The sequence below is a fragment of the Amblyraja radiata genome, chromosome 9 (genome assembly GCF_010909765.2).
Source record: "Amblyraja radiata isolate CabotCenter1 chromosome 9, sAmbRad1.1.pri, whole genome shotgun sequence".
NCBI classification, from domain to species: domain Eukaryota; kingdom Metazoa; phylum Chordata; class Chondrichthyes; order Rajiformes; family Rajidae; genus Amblyraja; species Amblyraja radiata.
Window position 1 is genome coordinate 58,834,586 of NC_045964.1, and position 25,231 is coordinate 58,859,816.

The 25,231-nt window shown below is 41.3% G+C and overlaps 1 protein-coding gene across 7 annotated transcripts in view; it reads left to right on the top strand.

Moving 5' to 3' along the window:
- The window catches only part of foxn3 (forkhead box N3), a 323,289-nt gene that overhangs the window by 209,824 nt on the left and 88,234 nt on the right, over positions 1–25,231 (top strand). For all 7 annotated transcript variants that reach the window (XM_033027554.1, XM_033027552.1, XM_033027558.1 and 4 more), the window contains one exon: positions 21,834–21,895. In XM_033027554.1, coding sequence (XP_032883445.1) covers positions 21,834–21,895 — 62 coding nt within the window. The remainder of the gene's footprint in view (positions 1–21,833; positions 21,896–25,231) is intronic.

Here is a 25,231-nt window from a genome sequence, read left to right on the forward strand (position 1 = left end):
TGTACACAAAATAGTAAGAAATGCTTAAAGTACTTGAGAAAGAAACAGTCACTGGTTCCAGTTGATTTTTCCGCAGGACCTTCTGAAGAAGTGCAGTATTCTCTAAGCAAGTACAAAGAGTAAAAGACAATTGGATGAAAGCAGATTTGATCAAAATGCAGGAATAAAAACGTCAACTGGCAGGAAAGGTATTTTTCTGTGTACCAAATAATAACCAGTCGGTTCTGCTAATATATATCAATGGATGAGGAAACCAAATTAATATTTCAAAGTTCGCCAGTTCAAAACTGGGTGGAATTATGAATTGTGCAACAGATGCAAAAAAGCTTAAGGTGATTAAAATATTCCTGTCCACAATAGCTATCAAGTGACCGCTGTAAATTGAGATTAAAATTAACTGCATATCATTCCCTCTAATGGCCAGATATCCCACCTTGATGTAATGTTATGTTTTACACTTCAACATGCAAAAATGCTGTCAGGAGAGGGTGGGAGAAAACAGGGTGAAATATAGGAAAATCTAAATCAAGGACAATAATTTTAAAGATGGATGCAATTGCATAATATTATCCATAAATTTATATGCCTCCCTGCTGTATCTCTGCTACTCAATGTTTTGTACTGGCTCATTAAGGTAAAAGATGAATCATAAACATTAAACTCCAATTTTAAGAATGGATGGAGGAAATAAAACTGACACACTTTTGCTCTACGAACCCTAAAAATGATATTGTAGTGGAGGTCCTCCAAAGGCGATTCATGAGGCTGATTTCTGAGATGAGAGGGTTATTCTTCTAGGAGAGGCTAAATAGTTTGGGTCTGTGTTCCTTGGAGTTTAGAAGAATGAGGGGTGATTTTGTTGAAACCTGTAAAATCCTAAGAGGGCTTGACAGGGTCGAAGTTGTGATATTATTGCTTGGTAGAATCTCAATCAAGGGGACAACCTTACAAGAGGCTAGACATCTAAAGCAGAGGCACAGATTTTTTTTTCTCTCAGAAGGTAGCGAATCTCCAGAATTCGTAATCAAGAAGGCGTTTAGGCAAGATCATGAGATATTTAAGATGGAGATGGATAATTATTTGAAAGAACTAGAGGGGTATGGTGAACTGATGTAAAAGAGGCATTGAGGCCAGCATAGATCAGCCATGACTATATTGAATGGCAGGCAGGCTTCAGGGGCCTGGTTGCTTACTCTTGTCGCTGTTTTCTTGTTGTATGTCTGATGCGCTCCTCAGTTTAATTGTATAAATTCATTCAGCTTGCTCAAACAATTCATAAAAAAACTTTAAGTGCTTTCTGAATTTTGAATGCATGACCTGCACGCATTGTGTTGCTATTGTTTACTGGCCCATGATTGCAAACAGTGGGACAATATGGATCTCTGAGTAAACCATGCCAACACAAATTAAATATGGTGACAGTTACTTAAAAGACAAAATGGGAACCTTTTTATAGGATTAATTTTTGCTTTTGTATTAGCTTGCCCTTATTTTGTAAAATTGTATTGTCTATTATCTTGATCACTGATAATTACACAGTGAACAAGTTTTGAGCATATGCAATGTTCCTTACATAATGCTAATATCATGTTAACAGTTTTGTAACCAGTAAATAGTTCATTGACATTTTCTTATTATCCCAGGAGTTGATCTTTGTGCATGTAGCATAGAGATGTAAGGTTCAGGTGAAGTTAGTTGAATTATGATGAGTGGAGGTGAATTTGCAAATGTGTTGAGCTGTTATTATTTTCATTGTAACTTAATATACTACATTTTGTGCAAAATTAATATGGAGTTATCTAAACCAATTTAAGATTAGGTTATGCAGTAAAATCAAATGCTGAGTTTTCCTTGTACCTATCAGCAAATCACAGTTTACCGTTTTTTCAAATATAGTAATTACCCCTGGAGTTTAGAAAATGGTCATAATTTCAAGAAGAAGAGGATTGTGTGAAGGCAAGTCATAGAGTGATACAGCGTGGAAACAGGCCTTTCGACCCAACTTGCCCACATGTTCCAGCACCACTAGTCATATACTTTCAAACCTGTCCTATCCATGTACCTGTCTACCTGTTTCTTAAACGTTGGGATAGTCCCTGCCTCTAATACCTCCTCTGGCAGCTTGTTCCATACACCCACCACCCTTTGTGTGAAAAAGTTACCCCTCAGATTCCTATTAAATCTTTTCCCCTTTACCTTAAACCTACCTCCTCTTGTCCTCCTGCACTTGTCATTAGCATTTCCTTGAGGATATTCTTTGAGCTGGATTGAACCAGGTTGAGTGGGGATTAAGGAAGGGGGTTCACAGAGGTGGACAAAAAGCTGTTGAACTCAGAGGATGAGGGCTATCTGGCAGGATGGGAATAGATAGGAATAAATAGAAGGCTAGTGGAGTTTTGCAGAGCAGATGAGGCAGGTCTATGGCAAGATTTATAACTGAGGGCAAAGAGCTGATATAGGCTAAATAGGAAAAAAGTTGAATGAATTATGCTGATTGCAAGATTGAGGCCATGGTTTGAAGGGTAGAAATTGGAAGACTAGTGTAGTATTTTTGTGCTTGAGGTTGGAGGCTAGATGTCAGAAGAGTGAAAGCAACATCCCACTAGCATTTTACATCCTCTTCGTATTCATACAATTTTGCTATTCCAGCTGTGACCATTTGTCCAAAAATACTTGTGCTAATTGTTAACTGTGTTGCTTGCACTTTTCATTGAGAATGGGTTCATTGTATGAATCTAAGTTGCTGGCAGGTCTCCCACTCTCTTTGCTTGAGTGATGCAAATGAAAATGGCACTCGAGGCTGAATGCTGGCACTAGTTAGTCCTCCGATTACTAAAAGAGGATTGTAATTTCAAGGACAAAAAGAGTGGGGAGTGGGCAAAAGGAGTTGAAATGGGATTATAAAATCTGAAGGCGACTCTCCTTTATTTATGAAGAGTGCAACATTTACACTTGAGCTGCAGAAACAATCCTGTGGTGGAAGTGAAGTTTTGCCCTGGCATCCCATAAGTTTATAACTGACAAGGGCCAGAGGGGACCCGTTTCCAAATCACGTGCATAGCTCAACAGTAAATCCAAATATTTAGCTGCTAGTCATCCATCTGCATTTGTAACATATTTTGATAATTAAAGGACTTATTTGTTGGATGGATCAAAAGACTGAAGTTTTACTGCATTCATACTCATGAGAGTGTGGAGTAGTTATCTTGCCTAATAACTTTAGCTTGTTGCTGAGTTACTGCAGCATTTGTTGTTTATCTGTAGTGTAAACCAGCATTTGCAGTTCCTTCCTACACACTTTAGTTTGTTTCATGGACGTGCATTATTGTGCATGCAGAACAGTTTTGTGTTAACGTAGATTGGCAGCCAACACTTAGCACTAAATTCTCTGAGGGCATGTAGACTTGTTGAATATTCTAGGGGGCAGGGCATCTTAAGGGCCTGTCCCACTTGGCGATTTGTTTGGCGACTGCCGGCGTCATATCAGGGTCGCCAAAAGATTTTGAACATTTTAAAATCCAGCAGTGACAAAAAAAGTATTGCAACACTTGAAAAAACACCGCGCGTCAATACGCCATCACGCCACGTCGCCGCCGCATCACGCCACAAATTTTTCAGTGACCTGATACGTCAACCAATGATGCCGGCAGGTGCAGAAAAAAAACCAAGTGGGACAGGCCCTTAAGTGTCTCACTAGCTACCACATGTAGGCTGAATGTTGACTTGCCACTTTTGTTTATTTGCATCGGAATTAATGGTCCAAAAAAATTATTCCTACATTTCTCAACTATTTACTTGTAACAATTAACTCTAAAAGTTGATGTATCATTTGTATGTAAACTACAACAAAAATAAAGCTCATCATCTTTTAACTAGTTAAATTACCTCATTAGTTACCCAACAGCCTGCATCCTACCATCAGAAGTGGCACTCCCTTTCAATCAATGTTGAAAAAAGTTCCTTTATTTTTTGTGTCTCCCTTCATCTTGTGTTGTATTTTGTGTCTTTCCTGGATTCTTTATTTATCATTTCCTCTTTCTTCTATCTCTATACATTTATTATCTCTTCATTTCTCTTTTCTGTTTCTGTACTGTTTGTGGCTGTAAGCTTTGCCTCATCAATTCTGATCGACCATACACTTTCCTGTTCCAAATCCTATCTGTCCTCCCTTGCCATTTGTACTCATTGCACTCTACTCTTTTCTCATATATCTGTGTCGCCCACTGCCTGATCATAAATGAGTTCAAAGGCTTTGCAAAAAGGCAGCTCATCCTCTGGACAATACCAATGCTCATAATTACCATCTCTCTATTGGCAAGATATCACAAACTCTATCGTATCCAGCATACCAATGCACCAATTCTGGATGTGCGCTACGATGCAGTAACTACCTGATTGGGAAATAGCCGTTGGAAAGAGCAGAGTATTGCCAGGAACTGACTTTAAGTCACCAAACTGATTCCACGATCCAATTCTGTCAATGAAAAACACGAAAACACTCTCTCTTGCTGCACCCCCTCTGTGAAAAGTCTGAAGGGTCTCAACCCGAAACATCTCCTATTTGTTTTCTCCAGAAATGCTGCCTGACCCGCTGAGATACACCAGCTTTTTGTGTCTGTCTTCAAAGAAAGTTACAAATGTTAATAAAATAAAAAAACTCCAAAGGACATATTTATTATGAAAGGTAGAAATTCTGGGCAATTTCTTGTAGCTGCCTGAACACGCAGGAACAAATTGTTTGGCAAAATTGGATATGTCTTTAAATTCATTCCTTTCAATTAGCTCGTCTAATGATTGTGAAATTTATTTTTCATTTCACATACGTAATGGTTAACAAAAGGTATTGGTGAATTATAATGTCAAGAACAGTAATTAATTATTTGGAATCTGATGATGAATGATCTCTGGTGTTTAGTATAGTTTTCGAGATACAACGCGAAAACAGGCCCTTCGGCCCACCAAGTCCGCGCCGACCAGCGATCACCCTGTACACCAGCACTATCCTACACACACTAGGGACAATTTACAATTAAGCCAGTTAACCTACAAACCTGTACGTCTTTAGAGTGTGGGAGGAAACTGGAGAAAGCTGGAGGTCACGGGAAGAACATACAAACTCCGTACAGACAGTCAGGATTGAATCCGGGCCCCTGGCGCTGTAAGGCAATAACTCTACCGCTGCGAAGCCTGGTGTTAATGCTTGCAATGTTTTATAAGTTAGCTCACATGCGGTGGAGTACATTAAACTGAAATATAGGTGCAGTGTGCAATATGAGCTTAACTGTTCCATTTGAGGAGATGCAGAGAGCAAACCTTTCCTACAGGCCAGAAGGAAAATCTAATTCTAGAGCTGTGAAGAATGATCCACCAAATCATCTTGGGTGTCTTAGCGATGACATTATTCCCTTGTGAATCAGAATTACTGTGTTCAAACCTCACTACAGAAATTTGAGCACATGAAGTAAGTTGACTCGTCAGCATGGTACTGAGAGAGAAACCCATCAAGGTGATTCGAAAAATCACTGAACAGGATTTTGAAGTCTGTTTGGTATCCTGTTTAATATTTATCCTTCGAAGAGATTTTAGAATAAATTAAAGATTGATACAAAAAGATGGAGTAACTCAGCGGGTCAGATAAGCATCCCTGGAGAAAAGGAACAGGCGATGTTTTGGGTCAAGACCCTTCTTCAAACTGAGTCGGGGAGATGGAACCGAGAGATATGAAAAGCTAAAGTTCATAAATTCTAGGAGCGGAATTAGGCCATTCTGCCCATCAAGTCTATTCCACTGTTCAATCATGGGAATACATAGCACAAATGAATGAAAGATATGCATAAAGCCAGAACGATCATCAAGGAATTATTTGATTATTATAAAAATAAAATATTGCTGTGGAGAAACTGAAACAGCAACAGAAATTGCTGGAAAAACTCACAGATCAGGCTTCAGGAGCTTTGTTTCTATCTTTTCGGATGTTGACTGACTAGCTGGTGTATCCGGCAATTTTCTTGTTGTTTTTACAATGCAACTAAATGCAAGTTGGCAGCCACTTCCATTACATTGTAGTTGTACCGTACTTCAAAAGTATATAAATAGCATGACACAAAGTGTTGGAGGATCTCAGCAGGTCAGGCAGCATCTGTGGAGGGAATGCACAAGCGACTGTCCAAAGAAGGATCTCAACCTGAAACTTTGCCTGACCATTTCCTTCCACATAAGCTGCCTGACCCGCTGAGTTCCTCCAGCTGTTTGTGTTTTGCTCAAGATTCCAGCATCTGCAGCTCCTTGCATCTCTGTAGAAATAGCACTTTGGGATATATAGATTGTGAATGGTGTTCTATAAATAGTACTTTTATGTGCAAATGCAGGAATAGTATTGAATTCCTTGTTAAATATTGAGTTTGTACTGAACCAGAGAGGAGATAATCACTTTTCTGTGGACTGCATCAGATTCCTACCCCATGGATTTCCATGTGCTTCGTTTACACCGGAGATAGACACAACATGCTGGAGTAACTCAGCGGGACAGGCAGCATCTCGAGAGAGAAGGAATGGGTGACGTTTCGGGTCGAGTCACTCCTTTAGACTGTGAGTCAGGGGCGAGGGAAACGAGAGATTTATTTTCCTCAATTCATTAGTTCTATTACAAGGGAGATGCTAATTCATTGTCAGCTCCATCACCTTATAGCTAAGGTTGAACAATTATATTCCCATTTTACAGAGGTGTCGTTCGTCGCGGTCTGTTAATGAGGTCCAGGGGTTAGATCAAGTCCTGCCTGAGGGAAGATGAATTTTCAGGCCAGCTAAACACTTGACCTAAACTGCGAACAATTGTTCCTCTAAAGTGCATGTAAATACCGCTCAACCTAGCAGTTTGGATGATCCATTCCAAACTGCTGTTTACCCTCTAGTCCTGTCTTGTCATTGTGAAGCACAGTAAAACAGGAAGAACTGTAGAAACAAGGTACCACACAAAAAATGACACAAAGTACTGAAGTAATATTTTGGGTCGGACCCTTCTTGGTCCTGACCTGAAATATCACCTATCCATGTTCTACAGGGATGCTGCCAGACCTGCTGAGTTACTCCAGCATTTTGTGTCTTTTTTTTAAAAACAGGGTGAACTAGTCAGTGCACTATAAGACATCTGATAGATTAATGACTGTGGAACAGATTCCATGATTTTTTTTTTTTAATGAATTTACATTTTTATAGTGGATGCTGTAAAGGTAGCTCTTGTAAAATAGTTAATTCAACCTAAAGCGGTAGCATAATGAACAAGGTTGAATGTCCACATAAGCCAATGCCATATTGTTTAAAAATTCTGTTTCAAAATGACCAATCCCTGTCTCATCAACATTGTCCTTTTTACAGCATTCAACTGCTACATGGGATTGTTCCTTTTGAACGCAAACTAACGGTTGCTATGGTGATACATGCCATAACTGTAACATGATGCAAAACATGTGTCTGACTCAGTTGTAAACAGAACCTTTGGTCGCCAGTCGGCTGCGAGTGATCCAGCGTTCCAGCGCTCCCGATGCCACACCCCTGAAGTCACCCCAATGTTAAAGCAGAGCCTGCCCTAATCCAGATTTTTGTCTCGCAAATGCTTTCTATTTTATTTAGCAGAAGCCACTCAGTGACCTCGCCCCAGCAGCTGTATGCACTTTCAACAAACTGTACTTCTTGCTTTGGTGGATGTAAGCTTTCCGTTGCTAGGCAGCAGATATGGTAATCGTGTTGCCACCATGCCCTTGAGCTGTTGCCAACCACACGATAAATTCTTTGTCTTGTTCGTCATTGCAAATAAAGATATTGTCAACAAGCAATGTAACCTCAATTATTGACTTGTGCACCTTCTCAGCATATGCATGCCTATGCAACTTTGTGCACAGTCATTTAACCACTGCATTAATATGTAATTGACCTGGCGTTATGTTAATCCTGACCGGTTTTAATATGAATCTTAATATTTTGGAGCGGGCTTATATATTTTTAAAATGCACCAAGTAATGCATTCTATCGAAGAACAAAGCCCACTTGGAGTCATAGAGTAATACAGCGTGGAAACAGGCCCTTCGGCCCAACTAGCCCACACCGGCCAACATGTCCCTGCTACACTTATCCTACCTGCCTGCGTTTGGTCCATATCCCTCCAAGCCTGTCCGACCCATGTACCTGTCTAACTGTTTCTTAAATGTTGGGATGGTCATTGCCACAACTACCTCCTCTGGCAGCTTGTTCCATACACCCACCATCCTTTGTGTTCTTTTAACTTGATCAGAAATAATAGCAAATAGACTTTGTACCAGCTGTGTTTGGAACAGGAAAACTGCAAAATAAAACGTGGTTCACAAAATAAGCACATGGTGTCTTTGCAACATTTAATTCACAAAATAGATCAAGCAGAATAGAACAGAAACAAATCCCTGTGGAGATCACACCATACTTTTTTTTTAGAACAACTGATGTTTTCAGGAAGGGTTCATGATTTTCATTTTTTAAAATAATTTATGATATTTTTATGGAAGTTATTTCTGCCAGCATTTGTGTGACTTTTGTGTTGTGCTCCGAGTCAAATCAGAAAATGAATAAGACATCAAGTGAATTCAATTGTGGCAATCAAAATGATTTCCTAAGGGCTCATGCCATAAGTAATTATGCACTCGACAAATAGGTGACTGCTGTACAAATCTAAAATAGTCGTGATACAGTCATTTACCCATTAGGAACTTATTGAAAGCTAGGTTTAACGTTCTACCCCATGTTTGAAACGTCAGTCGCTTTTTTACAAACTTCAAGTGCCTAAATTGAAAAGACTGAATCAAGCAATTTGCAATAATTATTTAACAGCTTGTCAAATTGCACTGTATGCAAAAAAAATCCATGTAGCTAAAAGGGTACACAATTATATTTCCATTTTACCTTAATAATTCATATGATATCACAGTTTGCTGTGTTCTGATTTTACTTCGTTTGGCGGTTAATAATGATCCTGACTGGAAATGGAGATTGAGGGCTCTGCATGATTACATTTTCTGACTTCTTTATGCCATTAATGGCATCAATCCAACAGGTCAAAATCACAGTTGTCTGATTCAATGAGTCAGTTGCTTTAATCAGAATCATTTTGTTAAAGAGCTCGATACAGAGAATCAGAAATGTTGAAAATCCTCTGAGTTTCCGATAAGTATACAACATATTTTTACATGAACTAATACTGTTTTTTCCAGAACATTAATTTGTCCATTACATTGTTGCTTCCGCCCTATGTATTTATCTTTAAAATGACAAAAAAATAGAAATAACACTCAAATTGCAGGAACATATAGCATTAAAAGAAGGCTACTCTGTCCACTATGTTGCGATTTCATTGAAATCTAATTAATTATATGTTCCGCCATTTACCCATAGTTTTTTGCAGATTTTCCAATGAACTGCAGATGCTGGTTAATACACAAAAGGACAAAAAAGTGCTGGAGTAACTCAGCAGGTCAGGCAGCATCTCTTGAGAACATGGACAGGTGACGTTTCGGGTCGGTACCCTTCTTCAGACTGATTGTAAAGGGGTAGAAGAATGCTGGAAATTGGGAGAGGCAGGACAAAGCGTGGCAGGTAACAATACAGGGATTTTTAGTTAGGTAGTTGGTTGGGGCTAAGGCCAGAGATAAGAGCAGAGTTGCGGATTGTGAAGCCAGTTGCGGAAATAAGCCGGGAGGGGGTGGGGGCGCAGGAGAGAAATAGGTGGGAGTCATGTGGGGCACTGGGGGGGGGGGGGGGGGAGATTGAATTCTCAATTTTAGGCAACCTCACTAACTCTCCAGTCCCCCCCATCCCCTTCCCTCCCCTATGTCCCACCTGGACAACCAGAGCATAGAGTCGGACTACATTTTATCTCTGTACTCTCTAACATCAGTCTGAAGAATGGTCTTGACCCGAAGCGCCACCCATTCCTTCTCTCCAGAGATGCTGCCTGTCCCACTGAGTTACTCCAACATTTTGTGTCTACCAGAGAGTCCAGTCTGTGCTGATTATCACGGAAGATGGTATGGCCACAAACACTGAAGATGCTTCCTATCCCCAGCAAATTCCCTCACCTCCGTGGCAGTCTTCTGTGCTGATTTTGATGGAGATGACCTGCTTCCCATGATTCCCCGCACCAAAGATTGCAAGCTCTGCAGGCATCTGCTGGAAAGGACCACAGGGGGTGTGATGTTAATGAAATGATCAGAGTGAAAACCACTTGAATTTAAGATTCTATGGTAGACACAAAATTTAAGATTTTTTAAATTGCAGTTTTCTTTCCTTATTGTACGTCAGCTGATGGGCAGCAGTTGTAAAGCAGCATTTGTTCTGTGCATCAAATAATGATGAAATCATATTTTTAGGCAAATCTGTTTCAATGAAGTTGATTGAAGGGTAAGATTGTAAGTCATGACTTTGTGATCGATTGCTCTCAAATAAAATGAAGCAATCACTTTGTTGACATTAGAGGAAGGGCACTGAAGCCAGCTCAAATCCACCATCCTTGATACCTGTAAAAACATCCTTGGGTGCAAGTCCAGAAAACACCAGGACTGGTTTGACGAGAACGACACAGAGATAGAACAGCTCATCTCCAAGGAAAGGAAAGCCTTTCGTGCCTGGCAAAATGATGTAACCTGCAAGGCCAAAAGAGCGGCTCACTCCAGAGCCAAGGCGGACGTCCAGAGCCGGGTGAGGGAGCTTAAGAACCCTTGCGTTAAGAACCCTTGTGTGAACCCTTGACAGATAAGGCTCTGGAAATCCACAGACTGGCAGACTCGGGTGACACCAGAGGCTTCTTCAGCGCTACTAAGGCCGTCTATGGTCCAAGCTACCGCGACTTAACAAGGCCCCTTAACAAAGGCTTTTGACTTGGTAGACCGCCAGGCTCTTTGGAGCATACTATCAAGGTACAGTTGTCACGACAAGTACATCAGAATATTGAGGCTTCGACATAATGGCAGTTTTGTTTGGGCCTTTAGGTCTCAGTCTTCAAAGACTCTTTTCCTGAGTGTGGCGTAGGCTCCGCTGGCACAACTCAGGCGATGGTTGACCTCAAAGTCGATGTCAGCTTTTGAGGAAAGAATGCTGCCAAGGTAGGGGAAGTGATCAACGTTTTCAAGTGTGGTATTGTCCACTTTTGTAGACGGCTAGTTGGGTAGAGGTTGATGTAGGACCTGGGTCTTCTTGATATTTAAGGCTTGGCAAAGACATTCAGGATGCCCTGGAGGTCTTCTGTAGAGTGCGCTGCAATGGCGCAGTAGTATGCGTACTGCAGCTCCATGATGGCGGTGTTACTGACTTTGCTTTTGGCCTACAACCTATTAAGGTTGAAGAGCCCACCGTCAGTTCTGTAGAGGATTGGGATCCCCTGTGGCAGCTCTTCACCGATGGGGTGAAGTATGGCAGCAATGAAGACAACAAACAGGGTGGGTGCGATGATGCATCCCTGTATGACCCCCGTGTCCACAGTGAAGGGCTCGGACTCAGAGCCGCAGTTGCTGAGCACTGATTTTGCAGTAAAATGGCAAAATAGGTCAAGTTTTCAGGGATATATTATGGCTTTTCATAGAACGTTGCCTAAAGAAATTTTATGAAATCCATGCCGTAAGTGAAGTTCATTCATGTTATCACTCACATTACAAAATCATGAAAGGAATAGATCGGGTAGATGCACAGAGTCTCTTGCCCAGAGTAGGGGAATCGAGGACCAGAGGACATAGGTTCAAGATGAAGGGGAAAAGATTTAATAGGAATCTGAGGGGTAACTTTTTTAAACAAAGTGTGGTGGGTGTATGGAACAAGTTGCCAGAGGAGATAGTTGAGGCTGGGACTATCCCAACGTTTAAGAAACAGTTAGACAAGTTTAGTTTTAGTTTACTTTAGAGAACAGCGCGGAAACAGGCCCTTCGGAAAACCACCGAGTCCGCACCGACCAGCGATCCCCACGCACCAACACTATCCTACAGACAGTCTAGGGACAATTTACACATGCACCAAGCCAATTTATCTACATGCATGTATGTCTTTGGAGTGTGGAAGGAGACCGAAGATGTGGGAGAAAACCCATGCGGTCACGGGGAGAACGTACAAACTCCGTACAGACAGCACCCATCGAACCCGGGTATCTGGTGCTGTAAGGCAGCAACTCTACTGCTGCGTCACCGTGGCTGCCCAATGGATAGGACAGGTTTGGAAGGATATGGACCAAGCACAGGCAGGTGGGACTAGTGTAGCTGGGATATGTTGGCCGGTGTGGGCAAGTTGGTCGGAATGGCCCTTCCACTCGGTATCACTCTATGACTCTAAATCGAAACACGCAAAACAGTACATGCTGGAATCTTGAGCAAAACACAAAGTGCTAGAGGAATTCAGCGGGTCAGGTAGCATCTGGAAGGGGATGGACATGTGACGTTTTGGGTTGGGACTCTTCTTCAGACTCTGATTTTGGGTCGGGGCCTTTTGTCTGAAGAAGAGTTCTAACCTGTAACGTCGACTGATCACGCAGCCGTGAGAGGTGCCAGTGTTGAGAGTCAGTGGAAATGTTGTGTGCAGTACAGTGTTTTTTTCGTGAAGACAATTTTTTTTGAAGTTACCGAATATTACATCCAAGTTTTATGATATTAGAGTATTTATATTTATTTTTTAAGAATTTATTTAAATAGTTTCTGCCCTTTTTGTGAGCATTGAATGAGCAGTTTACCTGTGTTAGAAACATAGAAACATAGAAAATAGGTGCAGGAGTAGGCCATTCGGCCCTTCGAGCCTGCACCGCCATTCAATATGATCATGGCTGATCATCCAACTCAGTATCCTGTACCTGCCTTCTCTCCATACCCCCTGATCCCTTTAGCCACAAGGGCCACATCTAACTCCCTCTTAAATATAGCCAATGAACTGGCCTCAACTACCTTCTGCAGCAGAGAATTCCAGAGATTCACCACTCTCTGTGTGAAAAAAGTTTTCCTCATCTCGGTCCTAAAAGATTTCCCCCTTATCCTTAAACTGTGACCACTTGTTCTGGACTTCCCCAACATCGGGAACAATCTTCCTGCATCTAGCCTGTCCAACCCCTTAAGAATTTTGTAAGTTTCTATAAGATCCCCCCTCAATCTTCTAAATTCTAGCGAGTACAAACCGAGTCTATCCAGTCTTTCTTCATATGAAAGTCCGGACATCCCAGGAATCAGTCTGGTGAACCTTCTCTGTACTGCCTCTATGGCAAGAATGTCTTTCCTCAGATTAGGAGACCAAAACTGTACGCAATACTCCAGGACCCTGTACAACTGCAGTAGAACCTCCCTGCTCCTATACTCAAATCCTTTTGCTATGAATGCTAACATACCATTCGCCTTCTTCACTGCCTGCTGCACCTGCATGCCTACTTTTAATGACTGGTGTACCATGACACCCAGGTCTCGTTGCATCTCCCCCTTTCCTAATCGGCCACCATTCAGATAATAATCTACTTTCCTGTTTTTGCCACCAAAGTGGATAACCTCACATTTATCCACATTATACTGCATCTGCCATGCATTTGCCCACTCACCCAGCCTATCCAAGTCACCTTGCAGCCTCCTAGCATCCTCCTCACAGCCAACACTGTCATCCGCAAACTTGGAGATGTTGCATTCAATTCCCTCGTCCAAATCATTAATATATATCGTAAATAGCTGGGGTCCCAGAACTGAGCCTTGCGGTACCCCACTAGTCACTGCCTGCCATTGTGAAAAGGACCCGTTTACTCCTACTCTTTGCTTCCTGTCTGCCAGCCAGTTCTCTATCCACATCAATACTGAACCCCCAATGCCATGTGCTTTAAGTTTGTATACTAATCTCTTATGTGGGACCTTGTCGAAAGCCTTCTGAAAGTCCAGATATAACACATCCACTGGTTCTCCCTTATCCACTCTACTAGTTACATCCTCGAAAAATTCTATAAGATTCGTCAGACATGATTTACCCTTCATAAATCCATGCTGACTTTGTCCAATGATTTCACCACTTTCCAAATGTGCTGCTATCCCATCTTTAATAACTGATTCTAACAGTTTCCCCACTACTGACGTTAGACTAACTGGTCTGTAATTCCCTATTTTCTCTCTCCCTCCCTTTTTAAAAAGTGGTGTTACATTAGCTACCCTCCAATCCTCAGGAACTACTCCAGAATCTAAAGAGTTTTGAAAAATTATCACTAATGCTTCCACTATTTCTGGGGCTACTTCCTTAAGTACTCTGGGATGCAGCCTATCTGGCCCTGGGGATTTATCGGCCTTTAATCCATTCAATTTTCCTAACACCACTTCCCGGCTAACCTGGATTTCACTCAGTTCCTCCATCTCATTTGACCCCCGGTCCCCTGCTATTTCCGGCAGATTATTTATGTCTTCCTTAGTGAAGACAGAACCAAAGTAGTTATTCAATTGGTCTGCCATGTCCTTGTTCCCCATGATCAATTCACCTGTTTCTGACTGCAAGGGACCTACATTTGTTTTAACTAATCTTTTTCTCCTCACATATCTATAAAAGCTTTTGCAGTCAGTTTTTATGTTCCCTGCCTGTTTTCTTTCATAATCTATTTTCCCTTTCCTAATTAAGCCCTTTGTCCTCCTCTGCTGGTCTCTGAATTTCTCCCAGTCCTCTGGTAGGCTGCTTTTTCTGGCTAATTTGTACGCTTCATCTTTTGTTTTGATACTATCCCTGATTTCCCTTGTTATCCATGGATGCACTACCTTCCCTGATTTATTTTTTTGCCAAACTGGGATGAACAATTGTTGTAGTTCATCCATGCAGTCTTTAAATGCCTTCCATTGCATATCCACCATCAACCCACTAAGAATCAATTGCCAGTCTATCTTGGCCAATTCACGTCTCATACCCTCAAAGTTACCTTTCTTTAAGTTCAGGACCCTTGTTTATGAATTAACGATGTCACTCTCCATCTTAATGAAGAACGCAACCATATTATGGTCACTCTTGCCCAAGGGGCCACGCACAACAAGACTGCTAACTAACCCTTCCTCATTACTCAATAGTTAGCAAAATTGTAGGCACACTGTGGGAATGCATTTAGATAAAATACTTTGTTAGTTTACCTTGCTGGTTACCCTCGAGTATCTCCCAGAGCAATACTGATACAGATAGCTCACTTTTGTTCAAAATCATGTTGTAAGATCTTTTACATTCACATAAGTGGACCGATGGGGGTTGGTTTTAACATCTTACCCATGTAACAGCTCATTTTTGCTAACTGTATTCTCTCCAGAAAACTCCTGTACAGTCAACACATCTGCAAAGTCAAGGTTGCAGTGCTCTTTATTTAAGTGCCTAGTCACCATAACCTATAATACAGAATTTTCAAAATATTATTTTGTTTTAGAATTATATTTGAAAAGGTTCAATTATTAAATTTCGGGAATTTTGTTACTTTACCTCTGAACTTCATGATTTTCTTGCAGCCAGGATGAACTGACAAGGGTACGCTAACTGCCATCAATTGGTTTTGAGACTAAACAGGCACCATGGAATGGTGTTGCAAACCTTTGTGAAAGGCAAATTTAATTTCTTGAAAATAGAATTGAGATTTGCAATATAAAAGTGATTTTTTGTTCCCTGAGCACAGAGTCTTTTGCCCAGAGTAGGGGTATCGAGAACCAGAGGACATAGGTTTAAGGTGAGGGGGGAAAGATTTAATAGGTACCTGAGGGGGTAATTCTTCTACACAAAGTGTGGTGGATAAATGGAACAAACTGCTAGAGGAGGTAGCTGAGGCAAGTACTATCATAACATTTAAGAGACATTTGAACAAGTACATGGATAGGATCAGTTTAGAGGGATATGGGCCATGGGCAGGCAGGTGGGACTAGTGTTATTGAGGCATGTTGTTCAGCATGGGCAAGTTGGGCCATAGGGCCTGTTTCCACGCCCCTACGACTCTGCAAAATAAACATGTCAAAAATATCTTTGCCACAAATGGTTCTTAAAACTTTTCACGCAATATCTTTCAAGCCAATTCAACCTCTTTCTTCTATACTGTTGTAATGAAAATATTATTCTGTTAGTCCCGCTACCTGTTACTTCATTACAAGAGGCTGCTGAGTGGTGAACTCAGCTTGGTCCATCACAGGCACAGCCCTCCCATCCATGAAAAGCATTGACATGAGGCGCTACCTCAAGAAGGTGTCATCTATCATTAAGGATGCCCACCATCTGGGCCATGTCCACTTCTTGCTCTACCATAGGGCAGGATGTACAGAAGCCTGAAGTCACGCATCACAAGGTTCAGGAACAGCTACTTTCCACAACCATTACTTTTTTGAACTCACCTACACATCCCTAAACCTACCTCAGTACAGAACATCACAGACAGCCTCTTACACTTCTAACTGTGTTTTTTGCACATCCTTTTATTTTTACTCTCTTGAAGAATTTATGTATAATTTCATTGTTCAGTTTCGGAGCATATAACAATTGACTCTTGGCTCTCCTGCTTGTGTGTGCTGCTTGAGTCTGTGCCTGTGATGCTGCTGGAAGCAATATTTTCATTGTACCTGTACCTCCTCGTACTAAACTCAACCATAAGCAAGCCCATTTAGTTAAGGGGCACAGTAACATGAAGCATGATAAAAAAGTAATTTGCTATTTTATGAGTGCATTTCACCTTTAGCCTTAGAACTGCAGAATTAGGTTGCATTTTTGACCTTACTCCCAGCTTCATGGAACATTTATGATCAGGTTGATTTAGAGCACTGATTGCAATGGACAGCAAAGGTTTTGAAGCCCGAAGGGTTTTTGTATAAACCTTTTATACTTATTTATAATAATGGTTTCTGGTTATGTGCATTTATTCAGTATGATGTACGTTGTCCAGAATGTTTTTGTTTGATAGATATGTTTCTGTCAATTGTAATTTTCCTGAGGGGCCTTCTATTTGAATGTCTCTCATGCGCAGTGATGAGCAACCTATGGATTTGACTTATTCTCAGTATGAGAACTTCATTCCAAATAATAGCACAAATCTTGTCATTTCTCTGTCCCTGAGCACTCAATATAAGTTCATGCCAAACCATCCAGCTTCCACAAGTAAACTACCGCTTCAATGAATGAAGATAATGCCCATCTCTGGTAGCTCAAAGCTGCATATAGCTGAGGAAACTAATGTAATAGCCATTATTTTAAGATTCAGAAAATAAATCTGCTATTTCGACACGTGTAAACAGGGCCGGCTTTAAGCCGATTGGACCGATTGCTCCCAATTGGGCTCCGCGCCTAAGGGGGCCCCGCGCTAGAATAATCGGGTAGATCTACCCCGGGTGGAGGAGGGAGATTGTGGTGGAGACAGTAGAGGGGTGGAGGGGGAAGAAAGGGGTAGACGGGGAGAGGGGTGTGAGGGAGAAGGGGGAGAGGGGGAGGTCCCTCACGGTCCCAGGGCAGCGCTCCCGCCCCTCCAGTCGCCGTGCTTCACGCACACAGCCCCGGCTCCACCCCTCTCTCTCCTCGGGGAGACGCTGTGAACAATACAGGGAGGGCCGGGCCGGGGGTTGGAGCAACGTTTACAAACCTCGGCCTCAGCTCACATGCGTTCGCCCGGACCCCGGTATCCGCTCCCGCCGCCGGTCCTCTCCATCCCTTCTCCTCTTCCATTTCCTCCCTCCCTTCCCTTCTACCCTCCCTCCCTTCTCTCCTTCCCTCCTTCCTCTCTCTCTTTTCCCTTCTCTCCTTCCCACCCTCCCTTCTTTCTCTCCTTCCTCTCTCTCTTTTCCCTTCTCTCCTTCCCACCCTCCCTTCTTTCTCTCCTTCCTCTCTCTCTTTTCCCTTATCTCCTTCCCTCCCTCCCTTCTTTCTCTCCTTCCCTTCCTCCCTTCTTTCTCTACTTCCCTCACACCCTTCTCTCCTTCCTCCCTTCTCTCCCTCCCTCCCTTCCTTCTCTCCTTCCCTACCACACACATAACGCACAGACAACTAACACACACACATCACGCACAGACAACTGACACACACACACACACACACACAACTAAGTTAGGATAGTGTAGAAGCCCAAAGGGTAGGATGGGGCTGAAGCCCAAAATTGAATGCCTGGACTGTTTTTTTTGCCAATAGTTATTGGTTTTCCAGGATCCAGTTAATTAAATTACTTTTTTTTTCATTTCACAGTCACTAAAACAAGTGGTATTGTAACCATGTACTTTTCAGAGGTGATCAACACATTTTGTTTGTTACTTGTAGGCTTACATCTATGCAATTTTATATTAAAATGTAGCTTAGATCTGTTTGGTCCATTAACTCGCAGGCACTTTTTAAGCGCACAGTTTGATTACTTTCCATTCTATCATAGAGATATAAAGTCTATAATAGACTTTATTTTTATTTCTAGGATTCTACAGACCTTGGCTGGGAACCTGGGGCTCACCAACATTGTTCCCAATTGGGCCCCGCACCTCCTAAGGCCGACCCTGTGTGTAAAATTGTAAAAAAGTGTAAAATTTCAAGGGTCTTGCTTGCAGTACCATTTTGTGGATAGCCCTGGAAGTGATGTTGAAAATAACCTCTATATGTTTAAAATATTTTTCATGATCTCTTATAACGTTGATGCACCCCCTAGTTTGGTCGGCTTAGACTGCTAACAGTATACTTTTCATCTGACTAGTTCCTGCCATCATTTTTCTGGCCAATTTCTGAAGTATAGCAAAATGGTACGGCTAGATGCTCTGAAACTGTAAATATGTTGATCTACACCAAAGTTTCATTGCACAGACTATTTTTTTCTGTTTGCTCAGAATTGTTACAGTTCCCTCCATAATGTTTGGAACAAAGACCCTTCATTTATTTATTTGCCTCTGTACTCCACAATTTGAGATTTATAATAGAAAAAATCTATTGGGGTTAAAGTGCACATTGTCAGATTTTATTAAAGGCCATTTTTATACATTTTGGTTTCACCATGGAGAAATTAGAGCAATGTTTATTTCAGGGCACCATAATGTTTGGGACACAGCAACGTCATGTAAATGAAAGTAGTCATGTTTAGTATTTTGTTGCTTATCCTTTGCATGCAAAGTCTGCGATTCATGGACATCACCAGTTGCTGGGTGTCTTCTCTGGTGATGCTCTGCCAGGCCTGTATGCAGCCATCTTTAGCTTATGCTTGTTTTGGGGGCTAGTCCCCTTCAGTTTTCTCTTCAGCATATTAAAGGCATGCTCAGATCAGATGATTGACTTGGGTTCAGATTGACTTGGGTTCAGATTGGGTTCAGATCAGGTGATTGACTTGGCCACTCAAGAATTGACCATTTTTTAGCTTTGAAAAACTCCTTTGTTGTTTTAGCAGCATGTTTGGGATCATTGTCTTGCTGTAGAATGAACCACCGGCCAATGAGTTTTGAGGCATTTGTTTGAACTTGAGCAGATAGGATGTGTCTATACACTTCAGAATTCATTATGCTCATACCATCAGCAGTTGTATCATCAGTGAAGATAAGTGAGCCAGTACCTTCAGCAGCCATACATGCCCAGGCCATAACACCCCTACCACTGTGTTTCACAGATGAGGTGGTATGCTTTGGATCTTGGGCAGTTCCTTCTCTTCTCCATACTTTGCTCTTGCCATCACTCTGATATAAGTTAATCTTCGTCTCATTTGTCCACAAGACCTTTTTCCAGAACTGTGGTTGCTCTTTTAAGTACTTCTTGGCAAGCTGTAACCTGGCCATCCTATTTTTGCGGCTAACCAATGGTTTGCATCTTGCAGTGTAGCCTCTGTATTTCTGTTCATGAAGTCTTCCGCGGACAGTGGTCATTGACATATCCACACCTGACTCCTGAAGAGTGTTTCTGATCTGTCGGACAGGTGTGGGGATTTTTCTTTATTATAGAGATAATTCTTCTGTCATCAGCTGTGGAGGTCTTCCTTGGCCTGCCAGTCCCTTTGCGATTAGTAAGCTCACCAGTGCTCTCTTTATTCTTACTGATGTTCCAAACAGTTGATTTTGGTAAGCATAAGGGTTGGCTAATGTCTCTAACAGTTTTATTTTTGTTTCTCAGTCTCATAATGGTTTCTTTGACTTTCATTGGCACAACTTTGGTCCCCATGTTGATAAACAGCAATAAATGTTTCCAAAGGTGATGGGAAGACTGGAGGAAAGACTAGGTGCTGAGAGCTCTCTCATACCTGCATTAAGGAGGCATTAAAACACACCTGAGCAATTACAAACACCTGTGAAGCCATGTGTCTCAAACATTATGGTGCCCTGAAATGGGGGGACTATGTATAAACACAGCTGTAATTTCTACATGGTGAAACCAAAATGTATAAAAATTGCCTTTAATAAAATCTGACAATGTGCACTTTAACCACATGTGATTTTTTTCTATTACAAATCTCAAATTGTGGAGTACAGAGGCAAATAAATAAATGATGAGTATTTGCCCCAAATATTATGGAGGGCACTGTACTTCAGATAAGTGTGCAGGAATGAACTGCAGTTGCTGGTTTAAACCGAAGAAAGCCACAGAAAGTTGGAGTAACAGCGGGTCAGGCAGCGTCTCTGGAGAATAGGAATAGGTGATGTTTCGGGCCGAGAGCTTTCTTCAGATTGACAGTCAGACGAAAGGGAAACGAGAGGTATAGATGGTGAAAGACTTCAGATAAGTCTCAATCTACCTTTACGTACAGCATTGCTGTTTTGTTGGGTTGATCTCAAATAAATAAGATAGGGCATTTGTTTAGTTGCAGTGTTTTGGTGTCTATAACATTGAACTTGGAGACAACTTGGAGCAAAATTGTTTTGAACTAGTACTCTAAGAGCTGGGGTATTTGTTCTATTCTTTGCGTTCAGCATCTTTAAAGGATATGATAAAGAGATGCTTGCTTTTGTGTATGGCATCCACAGCCAGCTCAACATCAGTTGGATCATGACAACCTATTGAGCCTTTTCAGGATTCATGATAGGTCGTACGTAAACATAACCAATCTACCAGCTGGCTCTCAATTTGGTTTTACTATAGGCTTCACAGGACTCAGCGAGGAGACAAAAGATTTCGATTTTATAGTAGCCTTCCTTTTTGGCCGTTCAATCACTAGAAATTTCTCTCTTCACAGATGCTGCCAGACTTTCTGGATAGTTCCAGCATTTTCTGCTTTTACTTTAGCCACTGCTTTTGATTTTTCAAACACCTATATGAGAAGTTACATGGCATTACTTCCTTGAAAAAAATTGTCTTTGGATTTTGGCTAAATATGCGACCAAATAAGTTGGCTTGCTTGTTTTCAAGAATGACTTTGACAACCGATTATGAGCTACCAACATAAAAATAAGTTGTGTTTAAAGTGGTGGGGGTATGTTCTCTTGTTGATTATAACTAATGTTAGGTTATTTAATTTGAATCCAAGTGCTGAGCAAGGTCTCCAGGTTGTTGCCTTCCTGTTGCTGTAGTCTAAGTGTTTTGATTACTCTTTTGTCTCCTGGGTTCGATGTGTGCTGTTTGTATTTTTCTGTTGTTATAGTTACAGTTGATGTTGTGGAAGAGCCTTGGCTTCAAGGACACTTTATTAAAGGTTCCGCTCTGGATTTTCCTCTACTATTAGTTGGTCTTCTGGATGTTGGTTTAACACTTTTCGTAAAGATTTTGAGAAGCAAACAGAAGACCCATTATTGCAAAAATTAATGTTCTGTTTTGGTGCAATGAAATTCCAAAAGGCTTGTAAGCTATTTGGTTTTTTACCTTGTTTTCTTTAAGCTTGTTTGTTTTATCCTGATTTGGGTCTAAAAAGAGTTAGTTAAACAATGTATTCTTATATTTTTCAGCACATCAAGTCCACCCCTTTGGCCAGGGAGTGCTTGCTTCAAGAAGAATGGAGCCCTTCAAGGTAAGGAGTCCTCCAAGATTTCAGACACCGTAATTTGGTGATTTTTATATCTGGCAATGTTTATGGAATTAATTTATGGTCATATGCATCTCTGCAGTGTTGGAACTTGGATCATAAAATGATTGAATTCTGTATTAGTTTTGTGCTCTAATCCACTAAGATTGAGCAAGTAAAGTGAAATTAAGTGTGGAACAAATTCAAGTCAGAGAGAAATACTTATTGGAAAAGTGCAAGATAGTGACCTGTTAAATCCCAATTTGCAGTCCCTGGTTTACAAGACTAAGAAGGATTAGACCATAGCTCGGAGGCTTGTGTCTTGACAAGAGGGAGTCAGCTCAATTCAAACAATCGTGATCTTTTAAGTTTTGCTTTCTGAAATTCTCATCACAGACTGGCTAAGGTTGAGGCTTTCTCACAGTGTATAAACTGCTCAAGATTCAGCAAAATAGTTTGTGGACTGAACGTCTACGATTTCCAAACAAAAACTCATTCAAACTTATTAAGATAGATGATCCCTGCGTGTTCCTGGACAGAGAAATATATCACTGAATGAGCATAAGAAAATAACACCTTTGTGATGAATGTTACCCAAATCACAAAACCGTACAGAATATAAAGAAACACTTGCTTGATCTTCTTTTCATTTTGCCTTGCAAAATCTATCAATTCACACTTATGAGTTAAATCTGCAATATATCTGCCTATTTTGCTGTCAGTATCCCTCTTCTTGGTCAGTTAGGATCTCCCTTAAGATTCATTACATTTCTATGGTCTGATTCTTTTTTCACCATCCTCCTTGGGCAAATGGAGGATGGTGAAATATCCTCCTTATATTCCATGCATTAGTTTAGTTTAGAGATACAACATGGAAACAGGCACTTTGGCCCACCAAGTCCGCTCCATATACTAGTTCATCCATATACTAGATCATCCATATACTAGTTCTATTCAGCACACTAGGGACAATTTACAGGAGCCAATTAACCTACAAATCTGTACATCTTTGGAGTGTGGAAGAAAACCGGTGCTCCCACAGTATTCCTACTATGCTATTGGTAGGGTGTTTCGACCAGCATCACTCCAAAGATGAGACTTTGTCAACACATGCAAATTCTGAGCAGGATTGGGGACATTTGACCCAATAGCCAGTCCTGCTGTTCAATAAGATCATAGCTGAATGTTCACTACCTCCCAACCTTGGTAACCTTTGACATAAAAATATTCACTGCCTTCATGACCTTCCGAAAAAAAAATAATCACAATCTCTGTCTTAAATAGGTATTCCCTATTCTTAAACTTTTATCACTTATACCCAATTCTCCCACAAGAGGAATCATCTGTTCCATATCCAGTCTGTCCACCCTCAGACTGCTCTTTGTTTCAATTGAACTGTCTATATTCTGTTATACTAAGCAGATACAAACCTTGCCTGTATAATCTTCCCTCATAAGACAATCTGCCTCTTCCAGTTATAAGGATAGTACATTTTCTCAGCACAACTCCCTTAATAAGGTAGACACTTGTGCACACAATACTCCAGATCTGGTCTCATCAGTGTGCTTTACATCTGAATGATAATCTCCCTACATTTTTCAATTCCCCTAGCAATGAATGATAATGATTTTAATTTTCTAATTAACTGCAGTACTACACATTAGCTTTCCACGTGTACTTGAACAGGGGTTGGCAACCTATGGCCCCAGGGCCGAATCCGGCCCGTAACCCGAAATCATCCGGCCCGCAGGCGTTTTTTTTCTCAATCATCCGGCCCGCAGACTTCCGTCATCTCCGCTATCTGGAATGTTTAAGAAAGAACTGCAGATGCTGGAAAACACGACGGTAGAAAAAAATGCTAGAGTGAGTTTCTCCAGCATTTTTTTTCTATCTCCGGTACCTGGAAGGTGATTTGGCTGTACCGCATCCTGCGCAAAGCCGCCGGCACGGGCGCGCACCTTGTGTCTGGGCTTCACTATCGGGATCAGGGTTGTCAGTAGGCCGGGGACGAGCGATTGTGAGTATTTGAGCTCAGTGCTCTGGGTAGCGTCCTCGAAAGGGCGGGATCCATGTGAACATAGATTTGATGCCTGCCATCTGGGGCGGGATAGGGGCGGGATCCATGTGTACACGTGATAGATGTGGCCCGCTATCCGCTCACAGACATATGTCCTGGCCCCTTGGCAGAAAAGGTTGCCGACCACTGTTCTAGAACATCCATGTCCATCTCTGGCTTCTTATGCTGTTAAGATAATATGCTTTTTCAATTTTCATGCCTAAATGTAAAACTTCACTTTATTCTCCTTTTGACGGATATTCGTCCACTCATTATTCACATAGGCTTGGATAGAATGGATGTGGGGAGGATGTTTCCACTAGTGGGAGAATCTAGGACTAGAGGTCATAGCCTCAGAATTAAAGGATGTTATTTTGGGAAGGAGATGAGGAGGAATTTCTTTAGTCAGAGGGTGGTGAATCTGTGGAATCACAGACGGCAGTGGAGGCAAAGTCAGTGGATATATTTAAGGCAGATAGATAGATTCATGATTAGTACGGGTGTCAGAGGTTATCGGGAGAAGACAGGAGAATGGAGTTAGGAGGGAGAGATAGATCAGCCATGATTGAATGGCGGAGTAGACGATGGGCCGAATGGCCTAATTCTACTCCTATCACATGATCTTATGATTATGTCCTCTTCAAGATTTGCATTTCTGTCATCATGTCAGCAGCAAATTTGACAACCAATTCTTGGGTGCCTTTGTCCCGATAATTTAAATACATTTGCAACGGTTGAATCCCTGCACCAATCTCTTCGGCATACCAATTTTTACACCATACCAAACAGAACAGAAGAACCAAATATGCCTCTTCTGTTTCCTGATAGTTTATCTTGTTTCATTAATCTTCAAGCAAATTAATTCAAACCTGGTTAAACCAACTCAGGTGACAGTTACGAATCAACAACATTAATATGGGTCTGAAGTCATAGAATGATCAAGCCAAGAAGGCAGATTTTCTTCCTTTGCAACATATTGACAATCTGACACGTTATGTTCACCATTATTCCACTTAGCGCATATATCTTATTTATTTATTCATCTATCTATCTGCCGGTCTATCTAATTATTTAACATGTTAGATTCCCAGCTCTCATGGTGACATTGAGATTATGTTTTTGGATTACCTCCCATGGATACGAGACCAAAATCATACATCAAACTCTGACAAGTCATTAAACCCAACACCAGTTCCAATATTGATTTCTTGGTAATGTCACTTTTTTTTCTCCAATCTGAATCTGGTAAAGGAGACCCGGTTCCACACTATTTCAATTTGTCTTGT